The 23,336-nt window shown below is 35.8% G+C and overlaps 3 protein-coding genes across 4 annotated transcripts in view; 1 reads left to right on the top strand and 2 right to left on the bottom strand.

The window, feature by feature from the left end:
- Window positions 1-14,903, bottom strand: part of LOC144855970 (rho guanine nucleotide exchange factor 3-like) — a 45,212-nt gene extending 30,309 nt beyond the window's left edge. The window contains exons 1-7 of the mRNA XM_078713939.1: window positions 14,861-14,903; window positions 12,156-12,319; window positions 11,725-11,943; window positions 11,502-11,567; window positions 11,199-11,243; window positions 10,992-11,057; window positions 10,465-10,533 (exon numbers count right to left, since the gene is read on the bottom strand). Of these exons, the coding sequence (XP_078570065.1) occupies window positions 10,465-10,533; window positions 10,992-11,057; window positions 11,199-11,243; window positions 11,502-11,567; window positions 11,725-11,943; window positions 12,156-12,290 (600 nt within the window). The 5' untranslated portion in view covers window positions 12,291-12,319; window positions 14,861-14,903. The remainder of the gene's footprint in view (window positions 1-10,464; window positions 10,534-10,991; window positions 11,058-11,198; window positions 11,244-11,501; window positions 11,568-11,724; window positions 11,944-12,155; window positions 12,320-14,860) is intronic.
- A 289-nt stretch (window positions 14,904-15,192) lies between these two features.
- On the top strand, window positions 15,193-21,603 carry LOC144855964 (nuclear protein MDM1-like). 2 transcript variants are annotated; one of them, XM_078713933.1, is made up of 15 exons: window positions 15,193-15,313; window positions 15,564-15,678; window positions 15,934-16,150; window positions 16,274-16,391; window positions 16,683-16,820; window positions 17,138-17,314; window positions 17,438-17,565; window positions 17,850-18,042; window positions 18,205-18,368; window positions 18,497-18,643; window positions 19,043-19,200; window positions 19,441-19,584; window positions 19,694-19,809; window positions 20,055-20,268; window positions 20,782-21,603. In XM_078713933.1, exons 1-15 carry the CDS (start codon window positions 15,299-15,301, stop codon window positions 21,138-21,140), a joined length of 2,403 nt encoding a protein of 800 aa, XP_078570059.1. In that variant the 5' UTR covers window positions 15,193-15,298; the 3' UTR covers window positions 21,141-21,603. The 2 variants fall into 2 exon arrangements, with proteins under 2 accessions (XP_078570059.1, XP_078570058.1); XM_078713932.1 differs by having other exon boundaries at window positions 17,432-17,565.
- LOC144856006 (small ribosomal subunit protein uS12) lies at window positions 21,604-23,330 on the bottom strand. Its single transcript, XM_078713983.1, has 4 exons — window positions 23,261-23,330; window positions 22,611-22,776; window positions 22,041-22,161; window positions 21,604-21,823 (listed from the first exon to the last, which is right to left on the bottom strand). The coding sequence occupies exons 1-4, from the start codon at window positions 23,262-23,264 to the stop codon at window positions 21,677-21,679; spliced, it is 438 nt and encodes a 145-aa protein (XP_078570109.1). The 5' UTR covers window positions 23,265-23,330; the 3' UTR covers window positions 21,604-21,676.
- Between the last annotated feature and the right edge of the window lie 6 nt (window positions 23,331-23,336).

Raw genomic sequence — 23,336 nt, 5'->3', positions numbered from 1 at the left:
TTGGCAATGAACATGATAAATGTGCACAATAATAATAATTGAGACCTAGTTTAATATAAAATGTACAGCTTATTTATGGCCAAAGGTTAAAAGAAATGTGTTGAAATTTAAAAATTAAAAAAAAAAATTGTTTATTATAGTCGTCAACCTAATTCTCAAGAAAGGTCTTCAACCCAAATGATGACAAGATAAGAGTATCCCTGCAAATTGACATAAATTGTATAAGCTTTGAGGAACAGTTGCTGAAGTGTATAACCTTTCTGGTTCGCAAGTACAAAACAGGTTAACTTGGGATGTTAACAAAGGCATCCCCAGGGTAGGATTGAACTTGTTAAAGGGGATCAGTGATATTAGATATTATAATGACTGGTGTTTACATCTGGGGTTTTCAGATTAATCTACCTATTAAAGTTGACTCTCTTGGGAATAGCTGTCTCTATTTCCTTTGATAACAGTACAAATTTAAAGTAAATAACAATAAACAGCAAGTATTTTCCCTTGTTTTCCCCAGTTTTAGATAAAATTCTGAAGTACTTTATGAAGTGAACTTTTGCATGCAAAAAATAGTTATGATTTAAACTTAGTTTAAACAAAATTTAAATGACTTTTATGCATGGGTTGACTTTCAATTTTGGACATTTTACAGCTAAGCTCTCTCTACACTATCAAACAAGTTTGACAAAAAAGTGTTATGTGCCCAAATATGGTAGTGATATGACCAAATGACATCATAATGTCTATATATCGACACATCACATTGTTTTGTCACATAAAGTTTGATTGTAGAAAGAACTTTAGGTACAATACATGCACACAGGAAAGGGGTGAAAACATCAACAAACAACTACAAAACAAAAACAGTAATTAAAAGAATAAATTGACAAAAATGTAACTAATAATAACAATAATTGTCCTATATCTGATAGCCTTAATGCTTTTAACTGGAACATCATGCTATTTTTTTATGTGGAACAAGAAGTCTTGCACTTTGCAGCATTGCACAATTGCAGTTTTTCATGTGGAAATAAATTAGGTAAAACCCAAATGAGCATTGAAAATCACCCCACAGCATGCCTGGTATTTATTTAATACAGCAAAGTATGTTTTAACAGTTTATCCAATAATTTATCATTAAATCTCAATTTTAAACAAGCCAACTTAAAATTGATAATGTTATTTTATGATATGTATAATGAAGTAAAACAGTAAACGGTTCCCGAGAGATGCAAGGTATTGTTGCAGCTGTAGAAATAGTTATTTTTTGCATAACATTGTTGTTGTTAATCTAATTTACCGGAGGTATTTAACATAGCAAACATAGAAATTGATATGCTTCATCACATAGAATTTGTGAAATTAGGACGCAAAATATAAATCAAAGTTCTTGCACAAGTAGTAAGTAGGGAAATGGTGTTAAATCAAGAAATTATTTTTAATAATGTTTATGGTTTACAAGGGAGGTTAAAACTGTCAAAATGAAGGTTGAGGTATGTGTGCACCCTAAAAACAGTTTACAATGTACAAAGGACTACGTTGAAAAAAAAATTGTAGTGGGGTGCTTTTCATGCTTTTGTACACCCATCAATCAATCAAGAATTTATTTACAGTATAAGTTATAATAAAGATTTCATTGTTGAAAAAGCACAAGTGTATGAGCAGCAAGCCGAATAATATTAATAGATATTTTTACTACGATAGATATTGTACAAGAAGGCAAAAGCCAACAAACTGAAAAAAGGAAAAGGGGAAAAGTCACCTACATCATTAAGCAACTGTATTTGCTATATTAATTAATAAACAGCTTTATGTACTATCTGAAGGATGAAGCAATAATAGTAGTAAAGGCTTGTTTAAAGATTCATGCAAGATAACACTCTGTACTAATTAACTTTGAACCTGATCTGATTTGTTACAAACTGCACCACTTCAGTTATATAACTGCAGTAGTACTTTGGAAAACAATATTTTATTAGTACCTGGATCAGTGGGAAGCAATACAATAAACTAAACACAGCATGGGGTCTAAAACTTGATAAATCATCAACTGACAGCCTAGAACATTGGCTTCATCTTCAACACAAAGATGTAAGTCATTAGCTTCTATAGGTTAAATCATGTTTGTTATAAAAATGTGCTTGAAACATGTCAAAAGAAATGCACCAAAAATAGATCACTTAAAAAACATGGTTCTGCAAATAAAGTACAGTAGGTAGAAAAGCAATGACAGTTGACACTGATGAAAATGCAGTGTGATCTGATAATAAAAATCTTAACATTCTTTATTTACTATAATGTTGACCAGTATGCTACCAAATATCTCAAATCTATTTTGAAAACTAAAACAACATTTTGTTTCATATATTCAAAACAAAATTCAAGATATTGAAGCTGAGCCTATAAATGTTTTTACAGAAGCAGGTAAATATGTCAACAGAGTTGTTGAACAACCTGATTTCCGTGAAGTTACTGTACCTGCATGTATAACACAAACATTGCACCTGGATTCTGAGAACATATACTATAAATAATGTATAGAATGCAACATTTGAGTGTTTCTGTGCGTCATAGAAACTACGGAAAAGTTATATTTATGAAGTAGTTACTTAAATTCTGTCAGAGTTGATGATCCTTATGTACAAGTTAATCATATTTCACTATGAATGACAGTTTACAAACTATACAGTACCTGACAACAAGTAGGGCGCTTGTTGATAGGTTTAAATTGCTTTTCATGTTTCTAGAATAAACACATTGGAATAAGGGTATCTTCAGATCCATGTAGTTGTGCTTTTCATATCGCAAGCAAGGTTGTATATAATTAGAGCTGTAAGAGCAAAGTGTTCAGACTGAAGTGTGACAGATTTGCTGCCAAAATAAGTAGCACATCATATTTTGTTGTACTTAAATTCTAAAGCTACCTTATAATATATTCAACAGCTAGACAAGTAATATGGAATATTGTAATAACCTATACTTTGCAGAAAAATGAAATCTTAATTAGGAGAAGAACTTGCCTAAATATACCCTTTATACAGCTATAATAAAGCGCTATACCGGCATGGTATCTTCCGAACAACGATGTTTTACATTTTGTTAAACCGATATCTGCACTATTTTAATCTTTGACTTAAGATTTGTTGTTGATTATTGTAATTCAAACAGCATAAATTGTCAAAAAAGACACTACTTATTTAAGACTCATAGGGGACTTCCCCTTAAGAAGCTCAGTACAATGTATGGCATTTTCAAATGCATTGTCACAAGACAATTTTGCTTATGTTTGAATAAAACTACAGGTAGTTGCATTTTGCAGCAATTCTTTTTCCACTTTGTTGAAACAGATTTTACAAGAACTGACGTCAATACAACTTTCAATTCTAACCAATTGAAAGTGAACATTAATAATCAAAAAGATGAATCCTAAGCCAATCAAAAAGTTCCATATGGAACAAATATTTGAAATTTTAAACAGGAAACAAAAATTAATGTGAATTTCTCGATTATTGACCAACTTAACCATACTGCTGTGGAAAATATCAAAAGATGATTTTTCACATTGAAAAGTGATTTCCTGAAAATTAATGCTGCTCATCACTTGTCCAGTTGATTTTAGAAAACTTCATTTTATTTAAAATGGTAGGGGTGGCTATGAAAAAAAACAATTATATGTCAACAGCTGTTTCCAAAATTGTGGAAAATAAATTTATTTATTGACTTGACACCAACAGTCTACTTAAAATTGACAGTAACTTTATTAATTAAAGATGTCCCGCAGATAAATTTAAGATATTTTTGACATGCTTAAAAAAGTTCCTTACATAGAGGGCACTGTTGATATAGGCCTATTAAAGTGTAAACAAAATGTAAGATTAATTGTTTTGATTCAAAGATTAAGGACATAATGGGTTCAATCAAAGCCTTCTCAATGACTACAAATATTTGTACAAAACATTCAACTTGTATTAAAGTATCATGATTGAAAATGTTCATCTAGTTTGTAGTTTAACAAGTTATTAGAAATTTCTAATAACGTATTAAAGTATCGTTATGAAAATTTTATTAATGTTTAAGATGACTACATCCTTAAAATAAATGATGTATCAAACTTCATCTTATTATAAATAAATGACCAACGCATGTTTTAAATAAACATACAACAAGTGGTTAATAATCCTACTCATGCACCAAAAATGTCAACATTATCCTTAGAAGACATTTTGTAACTATCAGTCATAGGAGGATACAGTCTATGGGCCTGTTTCTGCTGCAACTGCTCAAAATACGGTATAAAAATACGGTGTAAAATACGGTATTTTTTATACCGTATTTTTCAGTACCCCGTTTCTGCTAACAATACTTCTTGGGTGGTCGTGTTAAATTTCATCCTTTTTACCCAAATTGCCATTAATTTATTTGGTCGATAATTAAAAGTCGCAATAAAGGAAGTTTTACGCCTCACTTTCAACAGGCTAGCCCTAGTAGTGATAGAGATGTTGTGAGAGCACAGAAAACATCGTAATGGGGACAAGTAATTCGTTCCCTCCCCGAGTTATTGTCTTTTGCAATTTGTTGTACTGCTTTCGCAGGCTCTTCAGCTTTGAGTTTACTTGCTTTGGAGACAAGTCTATTCCGTACTCCTGATTTATTTTTTTAGAAATTTCTTTATAAATGTGGTTGTCCCTTTTATTACCTTTTAGTTGGCCGGACATTTAACTTCCCCTCCTTCCCCACACCCCTTTTCCCCACACAGATTTATATAATAAATACTGTGACGTCTTCGCTCCACATTTTCGCCGAATATATCTATACACGTGTGTAAAACAGCTCACAGCGACAGAAAATAAAAACACGATGTTGACCTCATGTCGCAGGTCAAAAAATATACGGTATTTTTTATTGGCAGCAGAAAAGGGTACAAAAAATACGGTATAAATTTGTAAATACCGTATTTTATCCACAAATTTTGTGGGGAAAATACGGTATACAAAATACGGTATTTTTTTATGAGCGCAGTTTCTGCTGCCAAAAAAATACGGTATAAATACGGTATTCAAAAAATACCGTATAAAATACGGTATTTTCTTGGCAGCAGAAACAGGGCCTATGATGTTGGCATAAACATGTTTCATGGTGCCTTCTTTGCAGGGTTCCAAATATTTGAAGAATGTGACAATGGGGATTTTACTAGGATTTTACAACCATTATAACTTATAAGGAACAAAACACATGACCTTCGATAAATGAAATTATCACACTATAAATCTATGCCTACACTATCAAGCTAGTTTGACAAAAAATGTTTGATGTGCCCAAATATGGTACTGATATGCCCAAATATGTAGTGATATGACATCATCATGTCCACATAAAGTTTGATAGTGTAAACAGAGCTAAAGAAATATTGGTTGGAGTGGCATGAGAAAACTCAATCCACAGATAAAGTTGGGGGGGGGGGGGCACTTTTTTGATAAAAATTTAAGTTCAACAAACAAGTTACTTTGACCTTAAAAAGAAAACCATTGAAAACATTCAACCTCATGCTCTACTTTTTTAAAAGAAAATAACATTTACTACACTCATGTGTTTTTGTAAAATTGTGACCTTTTCTAAATCTTCAAAACACACTTAAATTTGCATTTTAAACTCACTATATTACATTAAGTAGTCTGAAAAAAACATGTCACAAGATAAAAACAAAATCACAAATCTATGACATTGACAAGCTAATTTTCAGCATTTCTGAATAAAAATCTCCGAGTGGGCGTTAACATATTTTTTATTAACTACAAGTTCATAGTTAGATGGTGTTCACTTATCTATGGCAATCTAACAATCAATTAATTGAAGATCTTGAAAATAACTCATTACTACTACTTGAAGTAAATGTCAAGACAAAAAATTCATCAAAACAACATTAATTACAACTTGTTTTGCTACTTAGCAAAATGCCTAAAAAATATAAGGTAGGTGTTTTTCCATGGGAGGAGGAGGGGAGTTGGATGGAGGAGGAGGGGAGTTGGATTTGATTTGATTGATGAAGGAGAGGTGATTCAAAGACGGAGAGGTAGTTGGATAAAGGAGATGGGATTTAAGGAGAGGGAGTTGGATGAAGGAGATGGGATTCAAGGAAGGAGAGTTGGATGAAGCAGATGGGATTTAATGAGAGGGAGTTGGATGAAGGAGAAGGGATTCAAGGAAGGAGAGGGAGTTGGATGAAGGAGATGGGATTCGAGGAAGGAGAGGGAGTTGGATGAAGGAGAAGGGATTCAAGGAAGGAGAGGGAGTTGGATACAGGAGATGGGATTCAAGGAAGGAGAGGGAGTTGGATGAAGGAGAAGGGATTCAAGGAAGGAGAGGGAGTTGGATGAAGGAGAAGGGATTCAAGGAAGGAGAGGGAGTTGGATGAAGGAGAAGGGATTCAAGGAAGGAGAGGTAGTTGGATACAGGAGAAGGGATTCAAGGAAGGAGAGGGAGTTGGATGAAGGAGAAGGGATTCAAGGAAGGAGAGGGAGTTGGATGAAGGAGAAGGGATTCAAGGAAGGAGAGGTAGTTGGATACAGGAGAAGGGATTCAAGGAAGGAGAGGTAGTTGGATGAAGGAGAAGGGATTCAAGGAAGGAGAGGGAGTTGGATGAAGGAGATGGGATTCGAGGAAGGAGAGGGAGTTGGATGAAGGAGAAGGGATTCAAGGAAGGAGAGGGAGTTGGATACAGGAGATGGGATTCAAGGAAGGAGAGGGAGTTGGATGAAGGAGAAGGGATTCAAGGAAGGAGAGGGAGTTGGATGAAGGAGAAGGGATTCAAGGAAGGAGAGGTAGTTGGATACAGGAGAAGGGATTCAAGGAAGGAGAGGGAGTTGGATGAAGGAGAAGGGATTCAATGAAGGAGAGGGAGTTGGATGAAGGAGATGGGATTCAAGGAGAGTTGGATGAAGTAGAGGGAATTCAAGGAAGGAGAGTTGAATGAAGTAGAGGAGATTCAGGGAAGGAGAGGGAGTTGGATGGAGGAGGAGGAGAAGGGGAGTTGGATGAAGGAGAGGTAGTTGGATGTAGGAGATGGGATTCAAGGAAGGATAGGTAGTTGGATGAAGGAGATGGGATTCAAGGAAGAAGAGGGAGTTGGATGAAGGAGATGGGATTCAAGGAAGGAGAGGTAGTTGGATGAAGGAGAGGAGATTTAAGGAAGGAGAGATAGTTGGATGAAGGAGATGGGATTCAAGGAAGGAGAGGTAGTTGGATACAGGAGATGGGATTCAAGGAAGGAGAGGTAGTTGGATGAAGGACATGGGATTCAAGGAAGGAGGGGAGTTGGATGAAGGAGATAGGATTCAAGGAAGGAGAGGTAGTTGGATACAGGAGAAGGGATTCAAGGAAGGAGAGGTAGTTGGATGAAGGAGAAGGGATTCAAGGAAGGAGAGGGAGTTGGATACAGGAGAAGGGATTCAAGGAAGGAGAGGGAGTTGGATGAAGGAGAAGGGATTCAATGAAGGAGAGGGAGTTGGATGAAGGAGATGGGATTCAAGGAGAGTTGGATGAAGTAGAGGGAATTCAAGGAAGGAGAGTTGAATGAAGTAGAGGAGATTCAGGGAAGGAGAGGGAGTTGGATGAAGGACATGGGATTCAAGGAAGGAGGGGAGTTGGATGAAGGAGAAGGGATTCAAGGAAGGAGAGGTAGTTGGATACAGGAGAAGGGATTCAAGGAAGGAGAGGTAGTTGGATGAAGGAGAAGGGATTCAAGGAAGGAGAGGGAGTTGGATGAAGGAGATGGGATTCGAGGAAGGAGAGGGAGTTGGATGAAGGAGAAGGGATTCAAGGAAGGAGAGGGAGTTGGATACAGGAGATGGGATTCAAGGAAGGAGAGGGAGTTGGATGAAGGAGAAGGGATTCAAGGAAGGAGAGGGAGTTGGATGAAGGAGAAGGGATTCAAGGAAGGAGAGGTAGTTGGATAAAGGAGATGGGATTTAAGGAGAGGGAGTTGGATGAAGGAGATGGGATTCAAGGAAGGAGAGTTGGATGAAGCAGATGGGATTTAATGAGAGGGAGTTGGATGAAGGAGAAGGGATTCAAGGAAGGAGAGGGAGTTGGATGAAGGAGATGGGATTCGAGGAAGGAGAGGGAGTTGGATGAAGGAGAAGGGATTCAAGGAAGGAGAGGGAGTTGGATACAGGAGATGGGATTCAAGGAAGGAGAGGGAGTTGGATGAAGGAGAAGGGATTCAAGGAAGGAGAGGGAGTTGGATGAAGGAGAAGGGATTCAAGGAAGGAGAGGGAGTTGGATGAAGGAGAAGGGATTCAAGGAAGGAGAGGTAGTTGGATACAGGAGAAGGGATTCAAGGAAGGAGAGGGAGTTGGATGAAGGAGAAGGGATTCAAGGAAGGAGAGGGAGTTGGATGAAGGAGAAGGGATTCAAGGAAGGAGAGGTAGTTGGATACAGGAGAAGGGATTCAAGGAAGGAGAGGTAGTTGGATGAAGGAGAAGGGATTCAAGGAAGGAGAGGGAGTTGGATGAAGGAGATGGGATTCGAGGAAGGAGAGGGAGTTGGATGAAGGAGAAGGGATTCAAGGAAGGAGAGGGAGTTGGATACAGGAGATGGGATTCAAGGAAGGAGAGGGAGTTGGATGAAGGAGAAGGGATTCAAGGAAGGAGAGGGAGTTGGATGAAGGAGAAGGGATTCAAGGAAGGAGAGGTAGTTGGATACAGGAGAAGGGATTCAAGGAAGGAGAGGGAGTTGGATGAAGGAGAAGGGATTCAATGAAGGAGAGGGAGTTGGATGAAGGAGATGGGATTCAAGGAGAGTTGGATGAAGTAGAGGGAATTCAAGGAAGGAGAGTTGAATGAAGTAGAGGAGATTCAGGGAAGGAGAGGGAGTTGGATGGAGGAGGAGGAGAAGGGGAGTTGGATGAAGGAGAGGTAGTTGGATGTAGGAGATGGGATTCAAGGAAGGATAGGTAGTTGGATGAAGGAGATGGGATTCAAGGAAGAAGAGGGAGTTGGATGAAGGAGATGGGATTCAAGGAAGGAGAGGTAGTTGGATGAAGGAGAGGAGATTTAAGGAAGGAGAGATAGTTGGATGAAGGAGATGGGATTCAAGGAAGGAGAGGTAGTTGGATACAGGAGATGGGATTCAAGGAAGGAGAGGTAGTTGGATGAAGGACATGGGATTCAAGGAAGGAGGGGAGTTGGATGAAGGAGATAGGATTCAAGGAAGGAGAGGTAGTTGGATACAGGAGAAGGGATTCAAGGAAGGAGAGGTAGTTGGATGAAGGAGAAGGGATTCAAGGAAGGAGAGGGAGTTGGATACAGGAGAAGGGATTCAAGGAAGGAGAGGGAGTTGGATGAAGGAGAAGGGATTCAATGAAGGAGAGGGAGTTGGATGAAGGAGATGGGATTCAAGGAGAGTTGGATGAAGTAGAGGGAATTCAAGGAAGGAGAGTTGAATGAAGTAGAGGAGATTCAGGGAAGGAGAGGGAGTTGGATGAAGGACATGGGATTCAAGGAAGGAGGGGAGTTGGATGAAGGAGAAGGGATTCAAGGAAGGAGAGGTAGTTGGATACAGGAGAAGGGATTCAAGGAAGGAGAGGTAGTTGGATGAAGGAGAAGGGATTCAAGGAAGGAGAGGGAGTTGGATGAAGGAGATGGGATTCGAGGAAGGAGAGGGAGTTGGATGAAGGAGAAGGGATTCAAGGAAGGAGAGGGAGTTGGATACAGGAGATGGGATTCAAGGAAGGAGAGGGAGTTGGATGAAGGAGAAGGGATTCAAGGAAGGAGAGGGAGTTGGATGAAGGAGAAGGGATTCAAGGAAGGAGAGGTAGTTGGATACAGGAGAAGGGATTCAAGGAAGGAGAGGGAGTTGGATGAAGGAGAAGGGATTCAATGAAGGAGAGGGAGTTGGATGAAGGAGATGGGATTCAAGGAGAGTTGGATGAAGTAGAGGGAATTCAAGGAAGGAGAGTTGAATGAAGTAGAGGAGATTCAGGGAAGGAGAGGGAGTTGGATGGAGGAGGAGGAGAAGGGGAGTTGGATGAAGGAGAGGTAGTTGGATGTAGGAGATGGGATTCAAGGAAGGATAGGTAGTTGGATGAAGGAGATGGGATTCAAGGAAGAAGAGGGAGTTGGATGAAGGAGATGGGATTCAAGGAAGGAGAGGTAGTTGGATGAAGGAGAGGAGATTTAAGGAAGGAGAGGGAGTTGGATACAGGAGATGGGATTCAAGGAAGGAGAGGTAGTTGGATGAAGGAGAGGAGATTTAAGGAAGGAGAGATAGTTGGATGAAGGAGATGGGATTCAAGGAAGGAGAGGTAGTTGGATACAGGAGATGGGATTCAAGGAAGGAGAGGTAGTTGGATGAAGGACATGGGATTCAAGGAAGGAGGGGAGTTGGATGAAGGAGATAGGATTCAATTTTCAATTCAATTTTTGTATATACAGTATAAAATGTAAAGTCTGAAATGAAAAATGATTGACTTACTTTCATGTTGAGACTGCAAATACTTATGTTATCGCCATCCTCGTTTCGCTTCCAACGACTTTTTGAAGGCTGAAACATAATTACAGATTTAGAGACGATTACGGAGTGCGTCAAATTTCTTTTATCATGCATTTCGTTCTCTGCTACATATATATACATTTTTATCTTGTTATATAATATTTATTTGTTTAGTATGTGAAAGAATAATAGTGTATGTAAAAAGCCATATGAAGGATAGCATGAATGTTAATATCATTAAACTGTTCAATCATTTAACCTTTTATTACTGTACACAATGATCTAGAATTCAAATGTGCACTTAATCATTTAACATTGCACAGTAAAGGTTTAAAGGTTTTTTTTTATTAAAATGATATAATTAAATTAAATACTGAAAATAAATAAAATACTAAATTGGGCATTACAAATTCATCGTTCTCATACAAAAATAAGTATATTATTTTAGGTATTAATAAAATAGTGACATTAAAACAGCCAAATTGACTTGGCCTAATGTGACTACTTACCTTTATGTTAAGACTACGAACACTAATATTATCATCATCACGGTTACTTCTCTTTCTGGAAAATGACTATAAAATAATTAAAGAAAACAAATGACATTTTATCTAATGAACAGAAAGCAATTACTAAAAAGTACTAGTAATATTAGAAACAAAAATTTTATAATAAATGAAATACATATTTTCTCAAAATTTCCTAAAAGTACATACGCCATATCGGAAGAAGCTACTTCCCTCTTCTTGTTTGGCTTTCTTCTGGAAAGAAAATACATATTTCTAAATAAAAAATAGGGCACCCCTAACTAAGGTTACATATTCCTGTGAAACAAACAATGTGCAATATATGTTTTAACTTAATGATGATGTCATATCACTACCATATTAGGGGATATCACTACCATATTAGGGGCTATCACTACCATATATGGGTATGTTTGATAGTGTAGACAGAGCTTAAAACTATAATATCTTTGTAAGATGGTTAAACATGACTTGTTCATATCAAGTCCTGACCTGTTGCTTTGCTCCTGATGGGCTATCACAGATATCAGGCTGATCTTCCCGTTTTCTTTTCCGATCCTAAGAAAAAGAAAACAAACAAAATTTTAATGAATAGGACATCTTAAACTTGTCAATGTAAAAATAAAGCAAAGCAAACCTAAACAAAATTATAATCTGATTGGAAGAAATCTGGGAATACCCACCCATTTCTGTCCATCCTACAAAATGATCTTACCCTCAAATCCATACTATGAACGCTAGGGCTGCGTTCTTTGAATGAATCTAGACTCTTTCTTTTCATCGCTGGTTTGGTTTTCTTTTCAGCTGTGTTCTGAGTTTCTTGCTGTTTTTGAATGTCCTGTTGCCATTGGTAATGCTCTTCTCTTCGTTTCTTCATGTACTCAAGTCTATCCTTTCTGTTTTTTTCTTCCTTTGCCCTTTTCTTTTTCCGTGGCTGAAAATTAAGTTAAAAATATACTAAAAATTAGCACAATCTGGCAATAATACATATGGTTTTTTTTCCAATTTTATCAAAATTTGTTATGTTATTTTATCACTATTTTTGTGCTGGAACTAGTTATACAGAGTAGTGTCACTCTAAAGACCTCTGAACACAATTGTCAAAAGAATTAGTTCTTCTGATTCTACATTCCATTTTGTACTTACTGGTGGTATAGGACACACATCTTTCTCATTGTTGGTAACTGGTGAGCCATGTAGCGATGAACGAGAACCTCGGGAAGACATGGACCATAGAGAAGCTCGCGACGATGAAGGTTTCAGTGATGTCCGTTTTGACATTGGTGCACTTTTTTTCTTTACGCGTTTCCCTAACAATCAGGAAAAATTATATGAAGTATTAAAATCTAAGTATTTTTCTACCAGCTATTACCATAACTGACTTTACTATTTAGCCTTAAAATACCGATCTTCAGATAAGGACCACAATGGACAGGTTATAGCTCATCACAATCACATACCAATTGCTTTTGTCGTTAGTGAATGTTGATGATATTATTTCCTGTTTTACTTTCTTTTTACTAAATCTAAGTAGTTATTAATATATGCCTGGAAGTATTACATAAAAACGTTCAATTCTTATTATTATTCTTCTGTATAATATCAGTATAAATTGGATTAGCTACAGTAAACCTAGAATAGGCCAATTCTAATTGCATTCTATCAAAAAGAAAGGTGCTAAGAAATAAGGATAATTAAGGTAAATTACTTGCTTTAGAGCCTAGGGCCACCTTTTATTTTATGGTTTGGTCAACTGTACGAATAATAGCACAATCAACCATGAATGTAATTCATTATTTTGTAAAATTAACCATGCCTCTAATGTAATGTTTTTATCAGTACAATCGGACAGACAACTGAATTAATGCTGCACGGTTTACTTTTTTGGTAGACTAGTAGTAGTAGAAAACATTAGGCTCTATCAGGGAGATTACATCTCCCTGGCTCTATTCATTCATTTAGTTCAATAAATAAAAATAGTTTTACATTTTTGGCATTATAATTTGAACACTGAATGGCAATACGTGGTCAGAAAATAGGCGCTAATGCAGTTTCGTACCCACCCCTTAAAATTACTCAAATTCTTCATCCAACCTACTCACGAGTTGTCTACAACATCCTGCAATCATAAAATTGTAAAAATTCGATATTTTTTTTATTTATAACTATTTTTAATCAATTAATACTGAGCACCCTTCAGAAATACATCGCCAGCTTAGCTTCGCGAAAATCGTCGCTAGGCCTGCCGATAAAAGTACGGAGGCCTCACAGGACATTAACTCTTGATAGAGTAAACAGTTGCGTTCTATAGAGGGCGTAATTTACTAATGTTTAAAGCACGCACTAAATAATAATTTGCATTATTTCCGACATGAATTTCGTATTTTTAATAAAGAAATAATATACAATTATTGTATTCATCATTGTGGGTATCATCATATGTTATGTTTTTAATTTGTTTTTCATTTTTAATAGTAGAATTTCACACAGGAAAGAAGATAAATTGTATGGGACTGCTGACTTGAAGATTTAAGTACTACAGACCAATTTTCCTCTGTTTTAGTTTATTTTACATTATGATTTGTAGGTCAAATAAATAAATAAAATGAAATAAAAAGAATTACAGTACTTCGTTCAGTCCTGAGCTACATTGTTATAACACAATAAACAAGGAGCTTATGACAAATTAATTGTTTTAGTAATGTTATCACTATATTAGAAACACTAATGGTTTCCTTGTTTTAAGATTTTTATAGAAGTATATAAATTAACATTTGTTATTCACCCATGAAAGACCTCTTCAAATACATGGAAATAAGAAATGCAACAAAAACAGAAAGATATAATTTATTGAAATGTAATGTACAGTAATAAAATGATAATTATAATAAAAATGTTTTCCATCAATTACTAGAATTTATTTTACTTCTGCTGACACTGAAAACATCATTTCATGTCTTTCATTTCTTCCTTTTTATCTTCTTTCCTGTTGTGTTTATTAAAATAAAATAAAAATATAACATTTAATATTGAAGCAACTGTTCCTTTATTTATTTCAACAATATTTTACGAGGGTGGTCCATCCAGCCGAAGCTGATCATTAAAGACCCTCACAAAAATATAATTTGACAAGACAATAACACACAAATTAAAAAGAATTTCTAAAAATTAACAACATAATTAAACACAAAATATTTCTTTATGAAAAAACTTAAAAGTTCGTTTCACGAGGAATATTTTTTAAAGACATTATAATATGACCATAACAGCGTCCTCTATTGATCGATGCCCTATGAGGCCTCCGTACTTTTATCGGCAGGCCTAGCGATGATTTTCGCGAAGCTAAGCTTGCAATGGATTTCTGAAGGGTGCTCAATTATCAATTGATTAAAAATATTTATAAATAAAAAGTTATCGATATTTTACAATTTTATGCTTGCAGAATGCTGTAGACAACTCGTGAGTAGGTTAGATGAAGTATTGAAACAATTTTGAGTAATTTTAAGGGGTGGGTACGAAACTGCATTAGCGCCAGAAAATAGCTCAAAAAGACTGATCCTTGCAACATATGATTTTTATAAATATTATTATGCAATAAACCTAAGCCTAGGCCTAGACTTCAGGCCTAGGGCTAGAGAGAGCCACAGAGCTCGGCCATCTAACGGGGGAGCAGGGCAACATTTTGTCATCATCATCACAGAGGTGAGATGATGTTGTCTTTATCAGACAATCACTGCATTATAATACAATTTAAAAGGTTCAACAGATAACATTACATAATAATAAGTCAATTATATATAATAAATTAAATATTAATTACCAAAATAGTATTTTTCACGTATTTTTCTTACTCAGTTTTAAGCCAAGGCTGCGAAAATGCTTCCGCAAAATCAATCAAATGGTGTTCTCCATTTTATCCAATCAAAATTCGTCAAAATGTTATGAAACGTCATCGCTGCCTTTTGTATGTAAGTAGATATCAATTTTTGAAAATTAGTAAATGTTTTTAAAAAGTCGTAACAATTCCGAAATATGTCCCTTTTTTCCTATCGATCCTATTTTTTGCTCGAATTATCAACAATTTTACAGTAAAATAAAAGAAAATCCTTACCCTTTGATCAAAAACATTATGTCGGCAGCGGCGTGTACTACTCTCACCAATTTGTTGACCTACTGCGCAGGCGCATTGTGAAGGACGCCAATTTAAATATGGATGGTCGTTTTATTTATTTGTTTACGTTTTAAGTGTTTTTAAAGGTTACTTGCTACTTTTATAACAATAAGGTAAAATGCCTGCAATAAATGTAAGTTCTTATTGGATTTTTAAACCGGTATATAATTAAATAAGCCTAAAAATTTCTAATTTATTCTGACAAAAATGCTAGGCCGGCTAACGGCTTGCATTGTTTGTGACTCTGTGGCGGACCGGCAGCGTCCGATAAGCCCGGGTTAGGTACAGGATAGGCCTAGCTAACTTTTATAGCCTAATGTTGTCCAGAAACGTTTTATACATGTATAAATTGTTATTTTACCTTTTTTTAAACCTCATTTTAGCCACATTCAGAATACAAGAAAAAGTTTCGTTGGCATGATTCTGTGAAATCTGCATCTTTTACGCCAACCAAACAGCAATCTGCAGAAACTGCGGGCTTGTCATCTTTTGATTTTGGTAAATATAACTTAAATATTCACACTGCACTTATTTAGTGTATTATTATTATTAATATTAATATAGGCTAGTAAAGCACATACTAGGCCTATATATAAAGTAAAGGCCATGTAAACCGTATACAGTAGTAAATTTTTAAACCAAATTTAATGGCTCATATTTGTATTTCCAATGCAAATGTAGAATTACCTGAAAGTTCATCAAGCTTCAAAATTAATCAAATAAGAATTACAATACAGTAATACTATTTTTCAGCCAAAACATTTGCAAAAGTACGGGAACCAGCTCTCCAACATAAGAAGCGGCCAAACTTTGAAACAACGTATAGCACTCGTATCCTTCCAGAACCGCTGGTAGGACATGAAAATGAGAACCTGCAGCCTTCGCCATTGAAGTCGGCATTACGACATCCCCCTAAGACAGCTCCTAGGCCTAGGAATGATTCTAATTTCAATAATAATTCAAAAACGAGGTTTGTTTGATAACTTTTACCAACTTTTGTCCAAAAAAATTGGTTGGTATCATACATAAATTTATAGTGGTTAATATTGGTTTTTTATTTATTTATTAATAGTACTTTATGATATAATTTTAGGGTAATTTACAGCAAGAAAGACAAGGAAAATGATCTTCCGAGTAATACACAAAACTCAGTGATGGAGAAGGAAAATGATGACAAGCAAGGAACCAGAAATGAAAAAGAAAAGAACGAGGTCAGACTCTGATAAGTTTGAGTCCAAGCTCATGACTTGACGAATGCAAAACTTTCCAAATGTGTAACTGTAAATTGTCAATAATAGGAAACTCAAATACTTTAACTCTCCTAAAGTGTACAATTATGAATATAATTTGGGTATTTAATAATGTCAAATAATAATGTTCCGTGCTGACTTTAATACTGTAGGTGCACTCTTCTGGAGGGTTCCCTCTTCTAAAGTTTCTATGTGTTAGGGTAGTATTCAATTCATCTAATAATGTTTTATAATTATTTACATAAACTTCAGGTGAACAGAGCTATGCAATTCCAGGCTGGAATAAGAGCACCACAATCAGGAGGTCCCAAATACAACACAGAGTATCAGCGCCAGTTTGCTTGGAAAAAACCAGTAGTTAAACAATCACCATTGATTGCTGCTGAACAAGTAAGGGTTTCTTATTGTCTTGGTTATTGTGGTAAACCTTTTACTTGAACCAGTTAAGCACAGTTTACCAACAAACCAACCTCAGCAAACTAGTGATAAAAATAACTCAGTCACTTTCAGAATTCTTTAACCAGTAGTTAAACAATCATTATTGATTGCTGCTGAACAAATAAGCATTTATTATTGTCTTGGTTATTGTAGTAATTTTTTACTAGAACCAGTTAAGCACAGTTTACCAACAAACCAACCTGAGCAAACTAGTGATAGCAATAACTCAGTCACTTCCAGAATTCTTAAACTTTTCCTCCATTTTTCAGATGGTTTATAGTTCAAATACCAACATATCGCCATATGTTCCTGACAAAATTCAAAGAAGTAGTGAATACCAAAACCAATTTCAACCCTGGAAGATACAGGGTCCCAAAAATGAAAGAGATAAACTGAAGAAAATTGCAGAACGTGAGATCAAGGCAAAATATAAAATTAGAAATAAGGTTTGTACTGTATAATATACATTCAATTTATTTTACAGTACTTTGATGTTTAAGAAAATAATACTAAAGATACCTTGGTATCTTCATATGTATTTGATGATTTTTTAAATATATTAGAAAAAGAAGAAGCGTTTATCTCCAGAGAAAATGACAGCAGCTGGTGTGCCGTCAACTATTGTTCATGAAGATCCAGGTCTGTTGAAAAGGATACAGAACCCACAAGCACCATTCTTTCCACACGCTACTCTTAAGTAAGTTCTATCATAATTTGTCTTAAGTAAGTTCTACCATCATTTGTCATATCTTAAGTAAGTTCTATCATAATTTGTCTTAAGTAAGTTCTACCATCATTTGTCATATCTTAAGTAAGTTCTACCATCATTTGTCTTAAGTAAGTTCTACAGTACCATAACTTATATCAAAGATCATTCTTAAACCACTTGACAGTGTACAACCATCACAGAATGATTTAACCGAAAACAATGACAGAAACTGGTGACGACAGAAGATTCACTCTTTTTTTCTTGTTACTTAGAAAATGGAAATCAGAATACAACTCTAACTTTAAGTCTCCAGCCAAATTCAAGTACAGTCATGGTGCCTGGAAAGGTGCGGATCCCCCTCACATCCAACCAAGAGACGATAGTTCTTACAGAGATCAAATAAATGATAAAGGAGATAATATTCAGGCAGCAGATAATCAAACTTATCCAAACTGGTTTAAGGAGGTTTGTTATTTATTTAGTTCTTTTCTTCAGAATTTCTTTGATGTATTGATAGCATGCAATAGTATTGAAAGAATAGCAAAATAAAAAAATTACATATTTTACAGATTTGAAATTAGAAAAGTATATTAATGTTGTTTTCCATTGTTTTAATATGTTGTATAGGTAGCAGAGTTAAGAGAGCGTGCAAAGCAGTACAAAAAACGTGCTAGAGGAACGCATTTCTCGCGAGAACATCTGGCACAGTTATTGGCAGAACAAGCTAAATTATGGGATCAACCAGACAATGGAAATGATACCCCCCACAAAAATGACAAAGAACAGAATATGTATGTACAGTAGGAATTTATAAATGTTAAATAATTAAACACACTTTTTCTGTAGTGTAAGGTAGACGAGACATCTCCGCTTCAACTTTTCTTGTTTAAATTTAGAATATTTTTATGATGTACTGTAGGGTTCCAGCAGGCAAAGCAAGCAACAAAGATGATCTAACTCCACACGTTGAGACCAGTGAAGATGATACAGAGAGACCAACAAGAAGGAAGCTGGCATGGGGCAAGAAGAATAATCAAAATGATAACAACAATGATGATGATTCAAGGTATGGTTAATGATTTGCAAAAGCTAGAATTATATTTTTCAAGTATCTTAAATTTAAAGTTTTCCACCGGCAATAAAATAGAAATTCCTGTGACCCAGAATAACACAACCTTGCTTCTAATTAGAGATATACTACAAAGGCACAATGACTTTGTATGCAGGAGTACAGTTTGATTGTGTTTATGACACATTCCCTCCCTAGTGGAGCTGTAGCTTGGTGATGAACATGCTTGCCTTCCAATCCAAAGGTCCAGGGTTGTAACTCACAACTCTTCTTCCTAAAGCTCAGAGTTAGTTATAAGCATGATAAATTATAAAATTAGTTTATCCATCCTGTAATTTGTTAATTACTCGCTGTTGGATGCATATGGAATAAAAAAAAATTACTATTCCTCCTTAGTATTGGTAGCATCCCAACGCCTCCAGACCAGAGAGATTCAGTTTCATCCAGTAGCAACTTAGAAATCACTGATGAGAATGGAAGAGTGCCTACACCAGAGCTGCCAGATAAAGGAATCAAACGAAGACACCACTTTGATAGAACCACGCCATATACAGGTACGAGTATGGAAATAATTTCATTTCTAAAGCTCTCTGTACACTATCAAACTTTATGTGACAACAAAATGTGATGTGCCCATATATGGACACAATGATATCACTACCATATTTGGGCACATCACACTTTCTTGTCGAACTAGTTTGATAGTGTAGACAGAGCTTGAGAACATGTTGGTAAAATATTGATATTTGATGATATTGATATTGAAGTTTCTAACGATGTCATTTTGTTTATAGGAGGTGCTTTATTAACATCACCACAACCATCAAGAAAGGCAGTTGTTTCTTCGCCAGTTCCAAAAGACCCACTAGCTGAACCAATCTACAGGCCTGGTAATCGTGAATATGCCGTTGACAAGTCTCCACCTCGGTACAAAGGAGGTACTGTGATAGTTTAATTTTGGCATAAAGTTGGCCATGCTTCCCTCAAAGTGTATAGAATTTGAAATCTTAATTATTATTTTTTTAATACATAATTTTTATTTTATAGGACATATAAAACCAGGTATTACATATAAAAAGGATCAGGGCAGTAGTGATGAATGCAACGATGATGACGATATCACACCAGTCAAAGCGACTTCACGCCCATCAAAAGCGACAGAGGTGAGTAAATTGATAAAGTTCTACCAAAAACTGTTGCACCATGATGTATTACTTGCACACTATCTCAATATTGGATACCTTTTGGCAGAAAGTCTGGGATTCAGAATGTGTTTTGAAAGATATTGGAACCTTTTGAACCTCATCAAGGGTTTTGGGAGACTTTCTGGTTTCAGAATTTCTGTTTTTGGGAGAATCAACAGTACATTTATTCTGTTGTATTAACTTGTTTTGTTCTTATTTTCAAGCCTCTTGCAGCATCGCCAACAGCAGGGATAAGATCTAGAGACCCAGACCCGTTGAACGATGATTTGTCCGAACATTCATTTAACAGACATTCCAATAACTACTTCCAAACAAGTCCTGGTGTGAAGTACCTCCCAGGTACGGGTTCTCCACCAAGAACGTGGGCAGCTCCACGTCAGCAAGCAACACACAAGGAACAAACTAGGCCTAGTGGAGGTAACAAAAACATTGGATATAGTACTAGTCTATCTTTAGGAGAAGGGTTGGTGAATCCACTGGTCAGGAGTTTACAAGCAGAATGTCTGAATAGCACCCCTAGACAACTTGTTTACAAGCAAAATGTCTGAATAGCACCCCTAGACGTCTTGTTTACAAGCAGAATGTCTGAATAGCACCCCTAGACGACTTGTTTACAAGCAGAATGTCTGAATAGCACCCCTAGATGACTTTTTACAAGCAGAATGGCTGAATAACACCCCTATATGACTTGTTTTGTCAGCATGTTCATGTCTGGTGGACTGTCCAGGTGTAGAGCATACAGAGTAGATGTTAGAAACATTGTGCATGAATTCAATTATGGTTATCTTTCATATCCTAAATCTGAAGGAAAACAAATCCAGGAAACAAGCATATTAGGGTTGGTGCTTGGAAGTTGTTTAAATACTGAAGATCCTTGATTTCAAATTAGATCAAACAGATTCATATCTACTCACTCTTTATTATTTACAGGTCCTTTAGATAAAGCACACACTAAGAGCTTGCAAGGAAGACCTCTGACAGCAAAGCCGATGTCACGTGACCAAGCTCACCAGATAGAGAATCAACCATCAGATGATGATGCTTCATCCGTCTCCTCTGCCAGACAAGCGCGAGGAAAGTTAGCAGCCAAATCTACAAGAACTTCACGCCCAAGGACTGATCACACTAGAGACAATATACATCCATCTTTGGGCGTATCAAAATTAGACGATAGTCCGGCTAGTGATCAATTGTCAATGTCCGCAATATCAAGTGTTTCCAGTTGTTCATTAGCGTCCGACATACTTGATCGAGCACGGAACCGAAGGGATAAATTTTGGGGGAAGTAGTGGACAGACTAAATAATAAGCTTTTTTTGGCGTGAATAGCAACATTTTTGTAAATGCGAAGATCTGAAATTTTTATAGTCAATTGTACATAATTTTTACTAATGTAATTTTAATTATGCAAAGTAGCTTTTTAAAAAATCCAAATGTAATTTATTTTAAATGGTTTTATAGAAACTAATCTTTTTTAACGTAAATTTTTAATGTGATTTTACAAGTTTCCAACTGTTTTCTAATTCACTAAATAATAATAATACCCATCAAATGTTTTGTACATTTAATTATTTTTGTATTTGTACCTAGAGAAACATTAGGCAAGAACAATTATTTCATTTCGGTTTGGTTTATAAAACCGAAACCGCTGAATGTAGTCAGATGTGCTAGGAGTACAACAGTAAGTGTAAAATTTGTCAAAATGTAAAATTGTGAAGAACAATACAAATTAAACCAAACTGAAACACTGTGATTCATGTAAACTTTCTTTTATTTACGGCATTGTTCACCAGCAATTTACAGTAACAATCCAAATTAAAAGTGACTTATGATCGTGGTCTTTCCTTCTTCTCTTTGTACAAGGCCCACATGGATACATTGGCTACTTTCACCACCTTGAAACGGACTCCGGGGATGTCACCAACGGCGTGGCCCTTTCGCCCAAACCCAGCAACTAACACTTCATCGTTTTCCTTTTTAAAAAATATAATATATAAAATTGATATTTACAAAAGCAAAATTTTTTTTTTTTTTTAATTAAAAAAATGTTTTTTGCTGTTGTCAGGCATTAAACATAGATTGGCATCAGACTTTTCACACAGATCAGCTGCTTTTTCATATTCATTCAGATTCTATAATTATTTGTGTGAATATACGTCTGAAAATTCTTAGGGTTTAAATAATAATTACCTCAATGTAGTTTAAGCAACCATCTCTTGGCACGAAAGCGGTAATCTTTTTACCGTTCTTAATCAACTGAACACGGACACACTTTCTGATAGCAGAGTTCGGCTGTTTGGCTTCTACACCACTGTAAAGTTTAAAAGAAATTTAAAAGTGTTATGAAACTTGTATTTTGGTATGCGAAAGAGCAACATAATACTAAATAGATAGTCTTTCAGCTCTACAGTACTTTTGCACCTCAATCTCTCTAGCTTAATTTAAAAACATTTGTCGTATTCGATTGGGAACTTTCGTTGTCAACGTTAAGATTCGTTGAGTACTTTTTGTATTCGAATTGTAAATTTGTGCTCAACAGAAAATCATTCGAATAGAAAACGTTGACAACGAAAGCTTTTTCGTTAAGAACAATCTCAACGCTCAAAATACTCCGTTAAAGAAGTACTCAACGGAAAAACTGTACTCAACGGTGAAAGTCTAAATCGAATACGACAATTGGTAGCACTTTGTAAATATGAATTTCGATAATGATGGATAGCAGGGTAAAATTTAAGTATGTTAATTTTCTGGCCCACTTACATCTTTTCCAAAACAATGCCCTTTGCGTGAGAAGCACCTCCAAAGGGATTAGCTTTGAGGGCAGTGCCCAAATGAGCTTTTTTGTAATCCTTATCGTGCCATCTCTGATCTCGTCTGTGATTCCTTAGCTTACGTGCAGTACGCAGACCTCTGGGCTTACCACTACCTGTATTAACGAATCAATGTCTTTAAATTACAAATAATGCAACGTCCTGTACACAACAATATCAAAAAAATATATTATTTATATAATTAAAGATTATTATTAAAAAAGTAGAATTTAATATTAAGCCTAATTGAAAAATAACTAAGTATTTAATCATTAAAACATGGTTCAAATGAAGAAAATACATCTAATACAGGGGGGTATATAGCTAGGCCCCTTGGCTCATCCCGCTCGAGTTCGCATTGCGTAGGGCAGCAGCAAGGCCCCGCCTGCTGTCTACGAAATACACACGACGTACCCGCCGCTCAGTGTCGGCTGAATATTTTTGCATATTTTTTACAATAAAAAACGTGTTTCTGACAATAATAAGTACACTATGCTAAGCTTGAAAATAAGTACAGTCAAATTAGGTTGATATAGTATATATTTTATTAGTCTATAATTTAATAATTTTAATTTAAACAGAGCACGTGCAATAACTAACCCATCTTGTTTTTTAGGTTGATCGAAAAGGTCTAATCAATCCCAAAATGCAATTCACCAGAGCAAGCACTGGGCAA

This window comes from Antedon bifida, chromosome 11 (genome assembly GCF_963402885.1).
Source record: "Antedon bifida chromosome 11, ecAntBifi1.1, whole genome shotgun sequence".
NCBI lineage: Eukaryota > Metazoa > Echinodermata > Crinoidea > Comatulida > Antedonidae > Antedon > Antedon bifida.
This window is presented reverse-complemented; position numbering and strand designations above follow the sequence as displayed.

Excerpts from the sequence above, each read along its gene's own strand:
- LOC144855964 (XM_078713932.1), top strand. Across the intron at positions 18,043-18,204 it reads ATCCAAACTGGTTTAAGGAG|GTAGCAGAGTTAAGAGAGCG; the intron begins GTTTGTTATTTA and ends TATGTTGTATAG. Across the intron at positions 19,810-20,054 it reads GCCCATCAAAAGCGACAGAG|CCTCTTGCAGCATCGCCAAC; the intron begins GTGAGTAAATTG and ends CTTATTTTCAAG.
- LOC144856006 (XM_078713983.1), bottom strand. Across the intron at positions 22,162-22,610 it reads GGCATTGTTTTGGAAAAGAT|TGGTGTAGAAGCCAAACAGC; the intron begins GTAAGTGGGCCA and ends TAAACTTTACAG. Across the intron at positions 21,824-22,040 it reads GTTGCTTAAACTACATTGAG|GAAAACGATGAAGTGTTAGT; the intron begins GTAATTATTATT and ends TTTTTTAAAAAG.